General features: G+C 33.9%; 1 protein-coding gene across 12 annotated transcripts in view; it reads left to right on the forward strand.

Annotated features, from left to right (window-relative positions):
- Positions 1 to 14,970, forward strand: part of LOC143191823 (uncharacterized) — an 870,958-nt gene extending 855,988 nt beyond the window's left edge. For 8 of the 12 annotated variants that reach the window (XM_076397237.1, XM_076397232.1, XM_076397233.1 and 5 more), the window contains 4 exons: positions 2,352 to 3,544; positions 7,048 to 7,353; positions 9,055 to 9,211; positions 13,803 to 14,970. In XM_076397237.1, coding sequence (XP_076253352.1) covers positions 2,352 to 3,544; positions 7,048 to 7,353; positions 9,055 to 9,211; positions 13,803 to 14,071 — 1,925 coding nt within the window. In that variant the 3' untranslated portion in view covers positions 14,072 to 14,970. Of the gene's footprint in view, positions 1 to 2,351; positions 3,545 to 7,047; positions 7,354 to 9,054; positions 9,212 to 13,684 lie in introns of all 12 variants that reach the window. The other 4 variants (XM_076397236.1, XM_076397238.1, XM_076397243.1 and 1 more) reach the window with 2 other exon arrangements.
- Positions 14,971 to 15,395: the final 425 nt, after the last annotated feature.

A 15,395-nucleotide genomic window follows, 5' to 3' on the forward strand; every position in this document is an offset into this window, starting at 1 on the left:
ATGGTAAACACTGGCTTAGATCTCAAATGAATTTTTAAAATAATTTCGCTATGAAAGCTTCGTAGAAAGCTTGACGATCTCTAATAATTTGAAGGGGAATTTGTAATTATTTGTATTAACAATAATCATACGCTTTCGAGATCTAATATGTTCTTCTATAAAGTCTTAGGACAAGTATTACAATTAATAAGATATAAAAACCTTGTTAGTTTTAGTTTTAGTGATATAGAATGGAAGAAAGTTTTAAAATAAATAGTGGATATTCACTTTTAAAACATGAGGTTTCTTTTTCTTGACATTTATATTGTATATTGTCTGAAAAAAAAACATCAACCAAGTGGATAGATCTGCAAAAAATCCTGCTTTCTTTTTTAAAAAGTTTGACATCATTCTGGAAAAGTTTCCATTGCTGTCGCACAGCTCCTGCGATAAATCAATATTTCGAATAAGATCATTCAACTCTAACTCAATGTATGTCGTTGGTTATTTGTTTTATTCTTAGACAGCATCATGAGATATTGAAGACTTGTTCAATTATTGTTCTGTCTTTATTTTCTGCTTAAAATTGTTACATTTTCAATGAAGTAGGAATTGAATATAGAATAGGTGGAATAGCAGATATGATATTGAGGTATTTCACTGTCTCTTTTTTTGCAATCAAACTGATGTGCAAGTTTTTATTTAATAACATCTTATATTCGATATGCTTAGTACAATCATTTATTACTACTGTTCTATTGTACTTGCATTAATACACAAGCAAGGCGAGTACGGGATTAATACATCAGTAACAGATCAGTTGAAAAGTCTCCGGCCTACTATAGTAAAACACATTTTTTTTGGCAAAATTAGTTTTTTTATTCAACATAATTCTCTTCAAGTGAGTGATATCACAGAAGATTGCTTAATGAAGTGATTTTCTACATGCCATGTATATATAATATAAACAGAAGAAATACTTATTGCCAATAGGGCAGATTGTGGACTCACGAAGAGTAATTAAAAAAAAAAAGTGATATATTGATTATAGCGACCCTCCAACTTTTCAATACCATTTTTGTAGTACAATTTGTCCTTTGCTTCAAAATAGGACTCAGTTTCGGCGATCACCTCTTTATTTCTTCCCAGAGAGGATGTTTTGTTCGGTAACAACCTCTTTTGGGCGTCCACTGCGTTCACCGTCTTCGGTGCTCATTTCACCACGTCTAAACTTAGCATACCAATCCTTGGTGGTTGAAGCAGTGTCCGGAAACTCGGCATCAAGCCAAGTTTTTGCTTCAACTGTATTTTTTCCCTTCAATATTTTATCAACACGCGAAATTCCTTTTTATCCTTTTTTTTCCACAATATCAAAAGTTATTAAAAATGCCATAATTCACAAACCAATAATCCGACAGCTGTCAAATTTATACACGCATCTTTTGAGGGTTAGAGCTAACTAAAAACATATGAATTTAATTCTAGTAGCGTCATCTATGTTTCAGGCCAGGGACAGGCCAATTGACCTGTTACTGATGTATTAATCCCGTACTCGCCTTACTTTGGAGATTAGAGAGTATGATCATCGTATGTCTCTACCAGCAAACGGTGACTTTCAGGGGCTTTTTTTCTTTTGATTAAATAGAAGAATAATGCGTGCCGCAAATGCACGTGACATTTTCAAGGAGGTCTAAATCTATGACGGTGTTACTTTCGCAAAATATAACATAGCATGTATATAGTCCTTCTGAAAAAAGCCAATGCACGTCATCAAAATTGATAATGTGACGCTACGCACCAAATGAAAATTTTCTTTTATCTTGACTGGCAACAATATACTAATATAAATAAAATAATTAAACAAAAATACCATTATAAAATATAATTATATGTTATATTATGTTATATTTTAACAATGTACTATCATTTAATGCACATTTATTGAAGGACTTAAACTACAATGTTCTACAGTTGTTTTATTATATTTACATTGACATATGACAACGGTATAGAGCAGTACCAACACAAATCGAATTTTATAGACCAATTTGGTCTCATGTTCGGACACATTAGATCTGTCTCTTTTTAACTAGAGTATTGCTAATTAATAAAATGAGATAGAATAATACTCTGAATTTAAAAGGGATTTTATAAACTGAATTTGATAATGACGTGCATTGGCTTTGAAGCTTGATATCGGTAGAATAAAATAACATATGTGTCAAGTAATGACTCAGTGGTAATGACTTTCAGGTAGACATGGAATTTTTTTAATATTAAAATAATAATTCATTTAAAAACCGCAATATTTTTTCCTTTGACTAATGCATATACTTGATAGATTCCAGATAATTATTATTGTCTTAATACAGGTCAGATATCGATCTCAACGTTGCCGAGCATCCAAGAGAACAACGCCCTCGAACTCGAGGAGGACTCCAACGAATGCCTTTGGAACAACTCAAGTTACATGATGGACAAGGCCGGAAGAGAACTAGTCACGCTGCTGATGGACAGTCCCAACGGCGACAAGCAATGGCCCTACGCCGTTTCCAGCTCCGGCCGTCAGCAAATATCCCCGGACAACAGCTGGTCCAGCGGCGCCTCGGACTGTTGCCACTCCCACGAACCCGAGACGTGCTCGAAGAGATCCTCCGCCGCCAGCGACGACACGGGAGAACTGCCCCAGATCGGTACCGATTTCACCAGAGATTTCTATCGCCTGGTGAAATTCGAGAGCACCAAGAGCCTGGCGTCCACGTCCTCCAGGAGCATCGGGGGAGCCCTGAGTGAGGTCGGGGACAGAGACGCGGCGCTTCAGAACGTGCTGATTCAGAACTTCATCGCGGAGCAGCAAAAGTTCGTCCACTCCAAGGACAGACCCCGTTCGGTCAACGACATCGCCAAAGATTTCAACATCGAAGTTCTCGAGGACGCGAAGAACCACGAGAACGAGCACGGCATTCCCAAGAGCGACTCGAAGCTGAGCGACGACGAGAACTACGTGACGCTGAAGCAGCTGTGCGAGGCGTACGAGCAGAAGGAGAAGGAGAAGCAGGCGAGCGGCTTGTCCGACAAGTTGTCCTACGCCGAGGAGGTATGCGTCGCCTCCCAGCTGGACATAGAGAGCGAGAACTGTTCGAACATCGGCGACCGTCCCGTCGATATCTGCAGCAGCGTCGACGTGGAACTCACCACCCTGGATTACCAAAGTAGCTTAATAGAGAACAATGAAGCTAGTGATAAGAATCCGAGCGCGGATCCAACTGTAAATAGTGATAGAGTAGGTTTAACCAATAGTGAATTGATCAGGTCGACCGACACCAACTGCAGTGACGTTTCCGCCAATAACTGTACGAGTGAATCGTTGACTTCCAGTGTTAGCACCCCCGAAACGGTCGTGTCGAAGATACCGCGCCGCAAGACGCCGTCTAGGATCCCCGTCAGTCCCGCCCGGGTTATCCTGAACAACAATAACAACAACAACAACAACCGCGACAGCCTGCAAGAGACTAAAATACCAAAGAGCAAGATACCCCATAAAAGCAATAAACCAAAACCCAAGGTAAGTGCTTTCGGCAATTATCCCTTTGTTTACGAATCGTAGCTCCGTTTAACTGCATGTTTTATTACGTTAAGTTTAGTGTCGTCGTTCTGTCCTGCGTAATAATGTATTATTTTCATGGCGCCAAACTGCCAAAGTAAAATTTTAGTTGCGAACTTCCCGCGAACACTTAAACGTATCACCTTTATATGAAGGGGCAACTTTTGCTGGCTTTAATTTATGATATTAACGTACCCCTCTCCAACGTACAGCAAATATTTACATTAATTATGATTTGTTAACACTGGTCTAGTTGGGAAAATATCAAACTCACCAGTTAAGGTGCTAAAGAATTTTTTTTTTATTAATTAACAGGTCTTCAATTAACAGGTAATTCCCTTCAAGGGTGATACACTGATTATAGCGGCCCTCCAATTTTTCGATGCCATTTTTGTAGTACGATTTGTCCTTTGCTTGAAAATAGGCTTCAGTTTCTTTTGAGATCTGAGAACAGGAAATAGTCGCTGGGGCCCAGATCTGGGGAATACGGTGGATGAGGAAGCAATTCGCAGCCCAATTCATGGATTTTTGCCATCGTTTTCACTGAGTTGTGACACGGTGCATTGTCTTAATGAAACAGCACTTTCTTTTTCTTCAAATGCGGCCGTTTTTCGGCGATTTCATCCTTCAACGGTCCAATAACGCTATGTAGTAGTCGCTGTTGATGGTCCCTCCTTTTTCAAGGTAGTCAATAAAAATTATCTATGCGCATCCCAAAATACAGACGCTATAACCTTGCCAGCCAACTGTTGCGTTTTCCCACGCTTTGGAGCGGGTTCATCTTGTGCAGGCCACTCGGATGACTGTCGTATTGGACTTCGGAGTGAAATGATGGAGCCATATTTCATCCATTGTCACATATCGACGCAAAAACTCGGGTTTATTACGCTTGATCATCTTCAAAGACTGATCCGAATCATCAACTCGTCGTTGTTTTTGGTCAAAAGTAAGCTCGTGTGGCACCCACTTTGCACAGAGCTTTTTCATACCCAGATATTCGTGAAGGATATGATGTACACTTTCAGTTGATATCTTTAGAGTGTCTGCTATTTTACTCAATTTAATTTTTTTTTCATTTGACATATGTAACAACTTCTTTTGGGCATCCACTGCGTTCACCGTCTTCCGTGCTCATTTCACCACGTCTAAACTTAGCATACCAATCCTTGATGGTTGATTTTCCTTAGGCACTGTCCGGAAACTCGGCATCAAGCCAAGTTTTTGCTTCAACTGTGTTATTTCCCTTGAAAAAGCAATATTTTATCCACACGCGAAATTTCTTTTCAATCATTTTTTTCACAATAACAAAAGTTGCTTCACTCAAAATGCTATATTTCACAAACTAATGATCCGACAACTGTCAAATTTAATCTTAATTTACAAATTAATGTGTATCCCAAATTGAAATGAAACTATACAGTTACAGAATTAATTAAGAATACACTTATGCACTAAACAAGTTCGTGTGGATCGGTTTTGGGTGCGTTGGATTACTAGTTGGTTTGATGTTTAAGTGTAACCCCATATTTACACCCCATAGGCTTTATGATAGTCTGATAAACCAATATCTTTGATTTTAAGTCAAGTTAAGAGTATCTTCCGACTAACCAGTACAATTGCTTGACTTTGAGTCTAATCTGCTCCGATTTTTGTCAAACATGATGTTTCCAGTTTAACCTACCATGATATATTCCGAGATATTTAGCTGATTCTGCTTGAGGAATTGGACATCCATCTAATGATATAATTAGGTTTTTGTCATTTCGCCGCAATGCAAAATTAACATGAACAGATTTGGAGCTATTGAGCTGTATTTTCCATTCTCTAGTTTATATAACTACAGGTTTAACACTGACAGGTTTTAAAATCACATGTCGACATACGTTCAACAGAATCAGTGTACTACCGCATCAAAGTTGGAGATATCGATATTTTTAAATATTATTACAAATATATATCGATGTCGTTTAAATCAATATCGATATTTTTGTCCGTATTTCTTTTTTGCTGATATATCGATATTTTTATTGTGCGATGTCTTTTCAAAAGAACAAAATTAAAAGCATTTTAAAATGTTTGGGTACTATGTATCGATTTTTTCTCCACTAGTGGTAGTTTCTCCACTAAATAGGTTACCTGCCAATATATAGTTTTTTATTTTATTTAAGGGAATATTGTAATCTAGAGGCGTGAATGTTAAATACTTTTTCAAGTGAAATAAAACAAACAAAAAATATTTTACTATTGTTGTTTAGTAGATATTTATTAATATTTAAGAAAGTAGGGTGTCTGATGAACTGGGGGGTCTCAAAAACATAGCGCATCCTCTAGTAATATAACCAATCTGAAAACATTCTCAACAAAATCTTAATCTAGAGAAATACTAGAGCAAAAATAAAAAAAGGTGAATAAGTCTGCTTTTTGCCAATTTACGGATGTTTGCCAAAAAACGACCATTTTTTTACCTTTCCGATTTTTTGAACAACAATATTCTTATAGTAAGTAGATAAAGTCCAAATTAATAGAAATTTAAATTAAATCTACGATAGAAGAAAGTATATAGAAGGCTTAGGAAATTTCGAATAAGTCTCCTTTTTACCAACGAGAGTTTATCTGGACTGTTTAACGTAGGCTCTGAACCACGGTCCTCGGCATTAAGCCTACCGACTGGCGAATGACCAACTTAGAAATCATCCGGTCTTACCCAGTGACTGGGATCATTTTCCTTGTCGGATTTTACACTCTTGCCTAGAAAAATCACAAATTTTAAACAATCACAAACGTAAATTTACTACCATGTCCCAGCAGGATTCGAACCCGCGACTATCACACAACAGTAGATGAACCGTCCTGTCGCCTTTACCACTGCGTCAACCGAGTCGGCTAATCTTATTCAGTAATTTTCATTTTATACAATGCTATATGTTGCGCGTTTTTGTCCCCCCGTGGTAAAGGAAAAACTGTCAAAGTTACAACTTTGTTATTAATAAAAATTAAATTACAAAGAATAGAGGGATATAATAAACTGGTTATTGACGACAATTTTCACACTATTCACACTCCTATTCTGTGCCACGATTTGTTGATTTTTCCTAGAGAGGAAAATACCCAACCCTCCATGTTCTCGCTCTAGTAAAACATGTACAATATACAAAATGCTGTACTATATTCGTTTTGATTTAGATTCAAATATGTTAACACAAAGTATTGTTTATCATTACCATACGATTTGAACAATGTTTAATTACTTGTAACACTTATTATTTAAACATTTTTACTATATTTTACATCACGATTGACGAAAACGTAACGAACATTTAAATTCAAATAACAATACAAATCTAGCAATTAAAATTGGACGTTAATTTAACAATAGTTAGTATTGGTTGTTAGTTAAAAACGCATAGGAATTGTAGATTCAAACACCACTGTGTTATAATTTGAGAAATATATTTTCGTTTCAGAAAATCGTACACATCCATCAGAACAATCCGCCTCAGCACATCATTACTGCCGAAAAATTGCCTCAGAGTACCTCAGGTGTTATCAGTAACATTATCGAAGGACCGCCGCATCGGGCCGTCAGTTTCCACGAACGGGCCACCTCCAAGGACGTGATCGACGAGCTGAATCGCATGATAAAGAACGGCGACGAATCGAGTGTCGCCGTGGAAGCGAACGAAACGGCTCCCAACCCCAAGCTGGACCAGGCGTGCAGACCCACCGGTTGGATACACGTGGAGAAAGATATCGATTTAACCGATCCCAAGGTGAGTATGGTTCGGTGTAGTTCTAAAATGATCGGTATTTGACTTTTCAATTCGTACTTCCAATAAAACAACCAATGGACGTCAGAGACATAGAGTAATAGAGAGAAAACTCAATAGAGGTCTCAGGAGAAAAGTTTCGCTACGTCCACTATCCAAATGGGGTTATAATCAGCTATTCAAGTAATTTGATTGGTCAAATCATAACATTGCATATTTAAGCCTAACGACATGTGTTAAAAAAACCGGTAATGACTTTCCAGTAGACCCGGTAATATTTGCCGTAAACCGTTGAGCGCTGCGTGCTCTCCGCCCTCTATCTCAAAAATAGTTAAACATATAAAAAATGTTTGAATCAAAAGTTATATGGAATTTTATGTCCTATAATATTCATAATGAATCAAATAGCATTAAGAGCAATATCAACCTATAGGAAACGAGATATGTTGATCTCTACGCGCGGACATAAGAGTTTATGATACTTTTGAAACAAGTTTTAGAATATTAAAATAAAGGTTTCTACGGACTTAAGCTTATTATCTCTCATTCCGAGGTAAAACCCCTGAAATAACTGGACTACAATTAAAATGAGACAATGTCTGATTTTTCAAAAAATATCGATATTTTTGTAGACAATATTTTTCGATATTTAAAAAAAAATGGCTTTTTATAATGCTTGAGAGAGTACCTTGTGCTGGTACTTAATTTAAAAGGTTTGGTATAATTTAGTATCTAATTATAACGATATATTGAAAATATCAAAAAAAATTACAAAAAATTGCGATATTTTTCTCGGTCATCGTCACGTCATCAAAATGTTTAATGTATTGCCTGCCGCATTTGGTATATTCGTTTTAGAATCAGACAATATTTTCCTTCTCATTTTATTCTAGTTAAAAAAAGATACAACGCTGTCTGATACAACATACATGGCAACATTGCACATGCGCTGACGTCATAAATGTTGATGATGTGCATTGACTGTTTTATTGGATAGACTAAAATACCGACAGTGCATCACCGAAAGTATCCACTACTTAAATATCACTGTTGAAGTCGTTGATACCTAAGAGTTTGAGTATGAAACCAAGCTCAAGTCCCAGCTTTAGCTGATACCTATGAGACAATCAGTTTAAATAACGAATTTGCATTATTGCCAATTTAATGTAATATCAACGACCTTATTAATAATGATTTTGAGTTGATATGGCAACATTACACCGTCATAAATTTAGATGACGTATGTTCACACTAACTTTGGATAGACTATATATCAGTCTATATTCTATAAAATTCGATTTGTGCTAGTACTGGTCAATCCTGTTGTCAAATGTCTACAAAATTCTTCGAAATTATTAATGCGGTTATACATCAGAAGATCGGGTGAAAAATAAACGTTCTAAAACAAAATTAAAAGTTAATGCGGCAACATTGCCACGCGCTGACGTTATAAATGTTGATAACGTGCATTGGCTGTTTTATTGGATAGATTAATTACCGACAGTACATCACCGAAAGTATCCACTACTTAAATATCACTGTTGAAGTCGGTGATACCTAGGGGTTTGAGTATGAAACCAAGCTCAAGTCCCAGCTTTAGCTGATACCTATGAGACAATCAGTTTTTAATAACGAATTTGCATTCTTGCCAATTTAACGTAACATCAACGACCTTATTAATAATGATTGATTAATGAATTTCAGGCCAGAGCTAATCTTCTTGACGTGATGATGGCCTCGGTATCGAGCGATTCGTCGCCCACCTCTTCGTGCGGGGACAGCATCGCCAGCGACTCACCCGATGATCCTCCGGATTACGGGCATCTACATAAGATCCACAAGTATCACAGGCAGAAGAAAGGTAAAACCCCCAATGATTGTCTAAAAATTTCCTAAACTTGTAAATAATATATAATCACACTTTATCTGTTAGACATGTCCATAACATTTATCAAAACACTTTATTTTTTATTCGAATTGCAATAAAGATAAGGAAACGCGAATTTTGTATATTTTGTTCTCAAGTCTCAAAACACGATATATTTCGAAATTGAGCAGCTGGAAGCATTTGCTTGCATTTTTCGCGATATTTTCGTCGATTACCATTCCCGAAATAGAATGTAATTCACTCATTATGTATTATAAAGCACCATCTAACATAAAATAGAAAATAAAGTGTAAGACGCAAATAGCTCTTGACAAGTAAATATGGTAAATAAAAAAAGTTAGGTTGCTTAATTCTTCTTCTTTTTGTTGACGTTACTTCTCGATCTAATAATAGACAGCTAAAATCTTAATATTCTAGTTGAAAATTATATCAAACTACCACATTACGTAACCAAAACATATTTTGTTTTACATTCATTCCAACGCTTCTCTAATTTCCTTTTCGATGCCTTTTTTCTATCAAGTTTAGTTCTGGAGAATTCTCGCATGCGCAATAAGGTTCGAGTTTGCAACGTTGCCAGTTGTTAAAAATTATACGTATAATTGAAGAATATAATATAAATAAAATAAATTATCTTGAATTCGTAAGTTAACCCAATATATTTCGGTTGAGACACAAATTAAAATATTTTTATATAGTTTTCGTCCCCTATATTATAAAAAATGTAATATAAAGAACATTTTATCAACATATTTCATTTTAAAATAATTTTGAAATGAAAAATAGAAAATAAGACAATATGTAATCATTTATCAATACATAAACACTACAATAACAATCCAAAGTTATAGTTCTTGTAAATTGATTAATGCTGTGGATTGACTATATGATCAACAAGCTGTTGAGATATACTCACACAAAGGACATAGTCATATTTATCTGTACTTTTACTTTTGCAGTCAACTATTCATAAATCGATGATTTATCCATTACTGACTACCATTTATAATCAAAATATGAACATTACAAGAACAAATAAACTATATATAAACAATTCTTAACCTTACAAAACAGAACTCCTGCCAACGCCAGTGTCAAATCTAAAACGGCTGTTGTAGTACATTGGAGTGAACCTCTCGACTGTTTATAAATGGCAACGTCGCATAATCAGACGGAAACCACCGAAGTTTATCAAATACGGTTAGGATTTTCCAGAACTAGCCACAACTTCGTTTTTATGGAACAATTTGTTTTTGGTAACTTTAGACGTTTTTTTACCGGCTAATTATGGATTAGTGTTTCATACGTTGCCATATACCAACGTAAAAAAATATTACATTTGAGCAGCTCCCAACAGCGTGAATCTTATTTGTGGAACTTATTATAAAAACACAAACTCAAAATAAGTTTTTAAATTGCCAGCTAACTTACACACCTGTACTTTACGGATTTTTAAAACAATTGTGTGAGCTTTCTTACGATTTCCATTTAAGTTTTATAATTCAGCACAATTGATACACAATTTTTGAAGGTCAGTACTATGCAGATATGAGTTCGTCAACAAGGTCATGCCATCCCGAGACTTACTGAATCGTGAGTTGTAAACAAAATTTATAATAAATCAACTATTGAATTCCTCGAACTGATGACTTAATATTAATCCAATTTTATTTTGGCTGCGTTTTGATAAAAAAAAACAATCGTCAATTGAGATAATATTTATCACATCCAAAATATAAAAAAAGTTATAAAGAGATTTTATTCTGATATTGTTGATGAGTAATAGCCATTAATATAAGTATACTTATTTTATATATGAAGTAAAATATTTAGGGAAATGTTCTGCGCTTTTTATCGCTAGATGACGCTCAGTGAATTAGAAGTTAATATGTGTTCTGTAATAATTAATGTTGACAACATTACTAAATATAATAATTAATAGAATAAAAATGCTTATATACAAAACGTATACAAAAGTTCAGCTATAATTATTTAGATAAAAAATCTAGTTATCCAAATGAAATAAATTGTTCAGTAAATATTGAAGAATGTTATTCGTGTCTACGTCAGTTCAGTTTATAAAATTAGAGTGAATAGGGTTTGAAGAATAATTCAGTTATCTAAAAAAAAAATGTAAGCGTCACAAAATAACATTTAGAGAAGGATTTTATTCTCATTTTAGAACCATAAACATATATGAATGCCAAGAAAATGTAAACTTGACATACAAGCCATATGGTAGCAGTAACTCTCAACATTTAGCTTCCCTACACTCCAGATTTGACAATGTGTGAATTTAACTATTTTTTATTTTGTAATCCCAGGTGGCTGAACGCTTTTAATCTATGACTACTACTTCAATGACAATTACTTCAAACATATTTAAAATAAAATTTCTAAAACTTACGTCAATCTTTCTATTCATCATAGTCGTAGTTTTAATATTATCAAATACCAAAAATCGATACAAACAAAAACCATTTCACAGTTTATGTATTTCCGAAAAACTAAATAAATACGACAAAACTTATTATCTAGTACATTTTTGATCGAGAATTAGAATAGTATATCGTAGATAAATCATGTATTTTTGCATTAAAGGAAAGAAAAAATTAATTAAACTTGATAGAAGAAAAAAGTTAAAAGTATCAAAACTCACCTAGTATAATAAACTACTTCATTTTTTAAACGACAGTAATATTTTTCCTAAGCTCAATAATATTCTGTTAAAGGTTGGCAGAGACTTCATTTCATTCTTGATACATGTTTTTTTTTTAACTATCTGTACACAATTTTACAGAACCGAATTTATTTTCTTGTCAAGCTAATATCGAGAGATAACGTTAATATAAATGATAAATGCTATTTGCGTCCACATTTTATTTTATTTTTATTTAGTACTACTCTATTTTAACACAATTACTATGCCTTAAACCTCCCCCAGCAAGTTTGTTCTTCATCTGTTTCCTACGCTTACTGTATCTATGTAAAATATATAACAATCATACCCCTCCCATTTCCCGTGCAAGAGCATGCTAATAGCAAATAGCTAGAGTTGACTAGTTATCGTCAATAATCAATGGACAACAGTTTTTTTCTTTAACACTACCAGTAACTATAACAGTCCCAAGCATTTTTACTGAAGTACAATAAAAACAGTTCTGCATCCGAGATTTAGTTACTTACGTTTTACTCAGCATTTACTTTCCACCTCACACTCTTTTGTTTACTATCTCTTATCTGTTGACATAATTTGTTTTGTAGTTTTTTAGTTGTCATCCATTAACTCCAGTTCAGGTGAATGTCTTTGGCACTTTATCTATTCTCTGTTACGTTTTTAAGTTTCTTGTTTTTTGTTATGGGAATGAATACTATTTCAAACGATAGTTGCTCAATTATTAATTTTTTATTATATATCTATATATAATATAAGCAGTTTAACATACATATATGCTCAGTAAAATATAGTGATGACAGGGGTAATCATATTTGACTTTTCTCAGTATTTTGTATAAAATAACTCGATATTTCATTAGAAAATACAATGAAAGTCACGTTATTTATTATTGTTATTATCATTAAAACAAAAAACAAATGAACAACAGATTTATAAGATGAATTGATATCTTATGGACAAAGTAAAAAGTACAAGAAACAGTGGGTGGCCAAATTATTAGGAGCAATAATGAGATTTCTGTAACAAATGATTAGTTAGGAGTTCCTTCTATATTTTTTTATTTGTATCTGTGATCTATTGGGATCATAAAAACTACAAAAACAGTATACAAAACAGTTATATAATCTTCGTTTTACTAATTTTGATGTTATTTTTTTTTAATCTCCTAGAACAATGGGCAATAAGTATTATTATATTATTTCAGTTACATAATATAACTGACATGTGCTAGTAGTACCCCACAGTTCAATACCATAGGTCCAGATGGGCCTAAGTATTGACTTATACAGCAAAACCTTATTATCTAATGATAATTTAGATTTACGCCCGATCAGCCAATACATTTGGTTTAGTTTAAGCCCAAGCTGTTTGCGTTTTGTAACTATATATTTTTTCCATGTCAAACGGCGATCGAAATGCATTCCCAGATATTTAACGTTGTCTGTTTGCGGAGGTTCATAGTTATTTAATTTTACTGAGGGACATGTTCTTCTACAAAAGGTGATATACATATATATATATATATATATATATATATATATATATATATATATATATATATATATATATATATATATATATATATATTAAATTTTGATAGCTATGCTATATAATCAAAAAAAAATATATGAAACAAACACATGTAAACTGCTTATAGTATATAATAATAACCCGAAAACTTTGATATTCTAAAATTCTCTTCTCTTCATTCGTTTCCTCTGCCCCTACGTCCTCTAACCACGTACACCACCTATAATAACAACAAAAAGCATAATCGAGTACCTCAGTACAAATGTTGGGGATTTTGAAGCTTCTGCCTCGGCACCGTGCACGCCACTGACGGAGACAACCGTGTGAAACGTACAAGCATGTTGTGCCTACTTGCAGCCAAGGCGTCACGACCAGGCCTGACACCGGTGGCGGTGGTCAGGGCATCGGCTCCCCCATCCAGACCCACCATCATCGGCCGGCCCGACTTCTTCGTCCGCTACGGCGACAAGGAGAAAGAAGCCGTGGCCTCCTTCGATTTCCTGAACGACTTCAGTTCGGACACCAGCTCCCTGAGCTGCTCCGTCGAGGGGAGCCTGGAGGAGATCGAGGACATTCCCGAAACAGACGCCTCCACTTCCAGGACGATAAAAATTAGTCAGGTCTAAATTAAGAGATGCTAAACGAAAATATCCGGATTTTGTTTTCGTCGCTAACGTTAGTTTTACAGTACAGTTAATGAAATCAGTGATATACTTTATGTGTCAAATATATGAATAAATAAAAATTAATTATTTTCAGACATATTAACTCGATACGATACCAGGATATCAATCAAATAAAACTGAACGAAACCACAGAAAATTCTTTTTCATTTTTTTTAAGTATTAGTCCTTTTCATGGAAAAAGACAAGGATCACTTATTACTTTTCTTATTTATTTCGTTTATCGAATTCCTGTACATTTTAGTAGTACGTATACATATGGAATAGCCTCTTTTTGTAAAAATAGTATTTATTTCTCGAATATCAAAAAAATACATAAGAAAAATAAAAAGTAAATGCATATTAGATCTAACAGCTTAGACCTAGGTATCTGTAAATAATGAATTCGACACTTTTTTTAAGAAAAAAGGTTCTAGAATTAATCAAATAAACGAATTATAAATGTGTAGTACAGTTTATGTACAATGTGATATAATGTGAAATACTAAATACTGTTTCTTGATTATCATGAACATTAATCAAACTAAGTTTAATTCAGTAGATGGTTTCTTACACCATGTTCTTAATGATGTTTAGAAATTAATAATGTACTGGATTATTGTTCTCTATGCAGTCCAAAAACTCTAAAATCTTATTCGTAAAATAAACAATGTAATGATCCAATAATATAATAATCAGTTCCCCTTGTAAAGCAATTAATTGAGTATTGAAGATCTTTTATTTACAATTTATATTGTAACGATGTCCATAATTAAACTGTGTGTAGAGTGATGTATTTTTATATAGGGTACTTATATATTTAGTACAAATCTAGTACATAAATAAATCATTATCTTTAAAAATGTGTTTTTTTTCCTTTATTCCTCACCTGTCTTTATTATTATTGTCTTATTAATTTTTATACCACCTATTGCAAAGTAAGCAAATTGTGAATTCAGTATTTATTATGGTGACTAATTTAAAAAAATCACTTGTTTATGAATATCAATAAGTTGAGATAAACAATAATAATTTTAACATAATCACTTAATTAAATCAAGAATGTTATCTGTATCTAATGCAACTGTATCTAATATGATACATAGATGCTTTAAGATGCTTATAAAATCACAAAGTCAAGCACATATATATTTTCGTCACTAATAATAAATCATATTTAAAGAAAACTCACTAAATCCACCGTAAGATGCAAATAACAAATATATCGTTATTTTATATAAACCTTTTTCATTTCATGTAAATTTCCAGGTTCGTATTATGTTAATCA

The sequence above is a fragment of the Rhynchophorus ferrugineus genome, unplaced genomic scaffold, assembly GCF_030347505.1.
Source record: "Rhynchophorus ferrugineus isolate W39M unplaced genomic scaffold, kcgeb_rfMv2 rfM2, whole genome shotgun sequence".
Lineage (NCBI taxonomy): Eukaryota > Metazoa > Arthropoda > Insecta > Coleoptera > Curculionidae > Rhynchophorus > Rhynchophorus ferrugineus.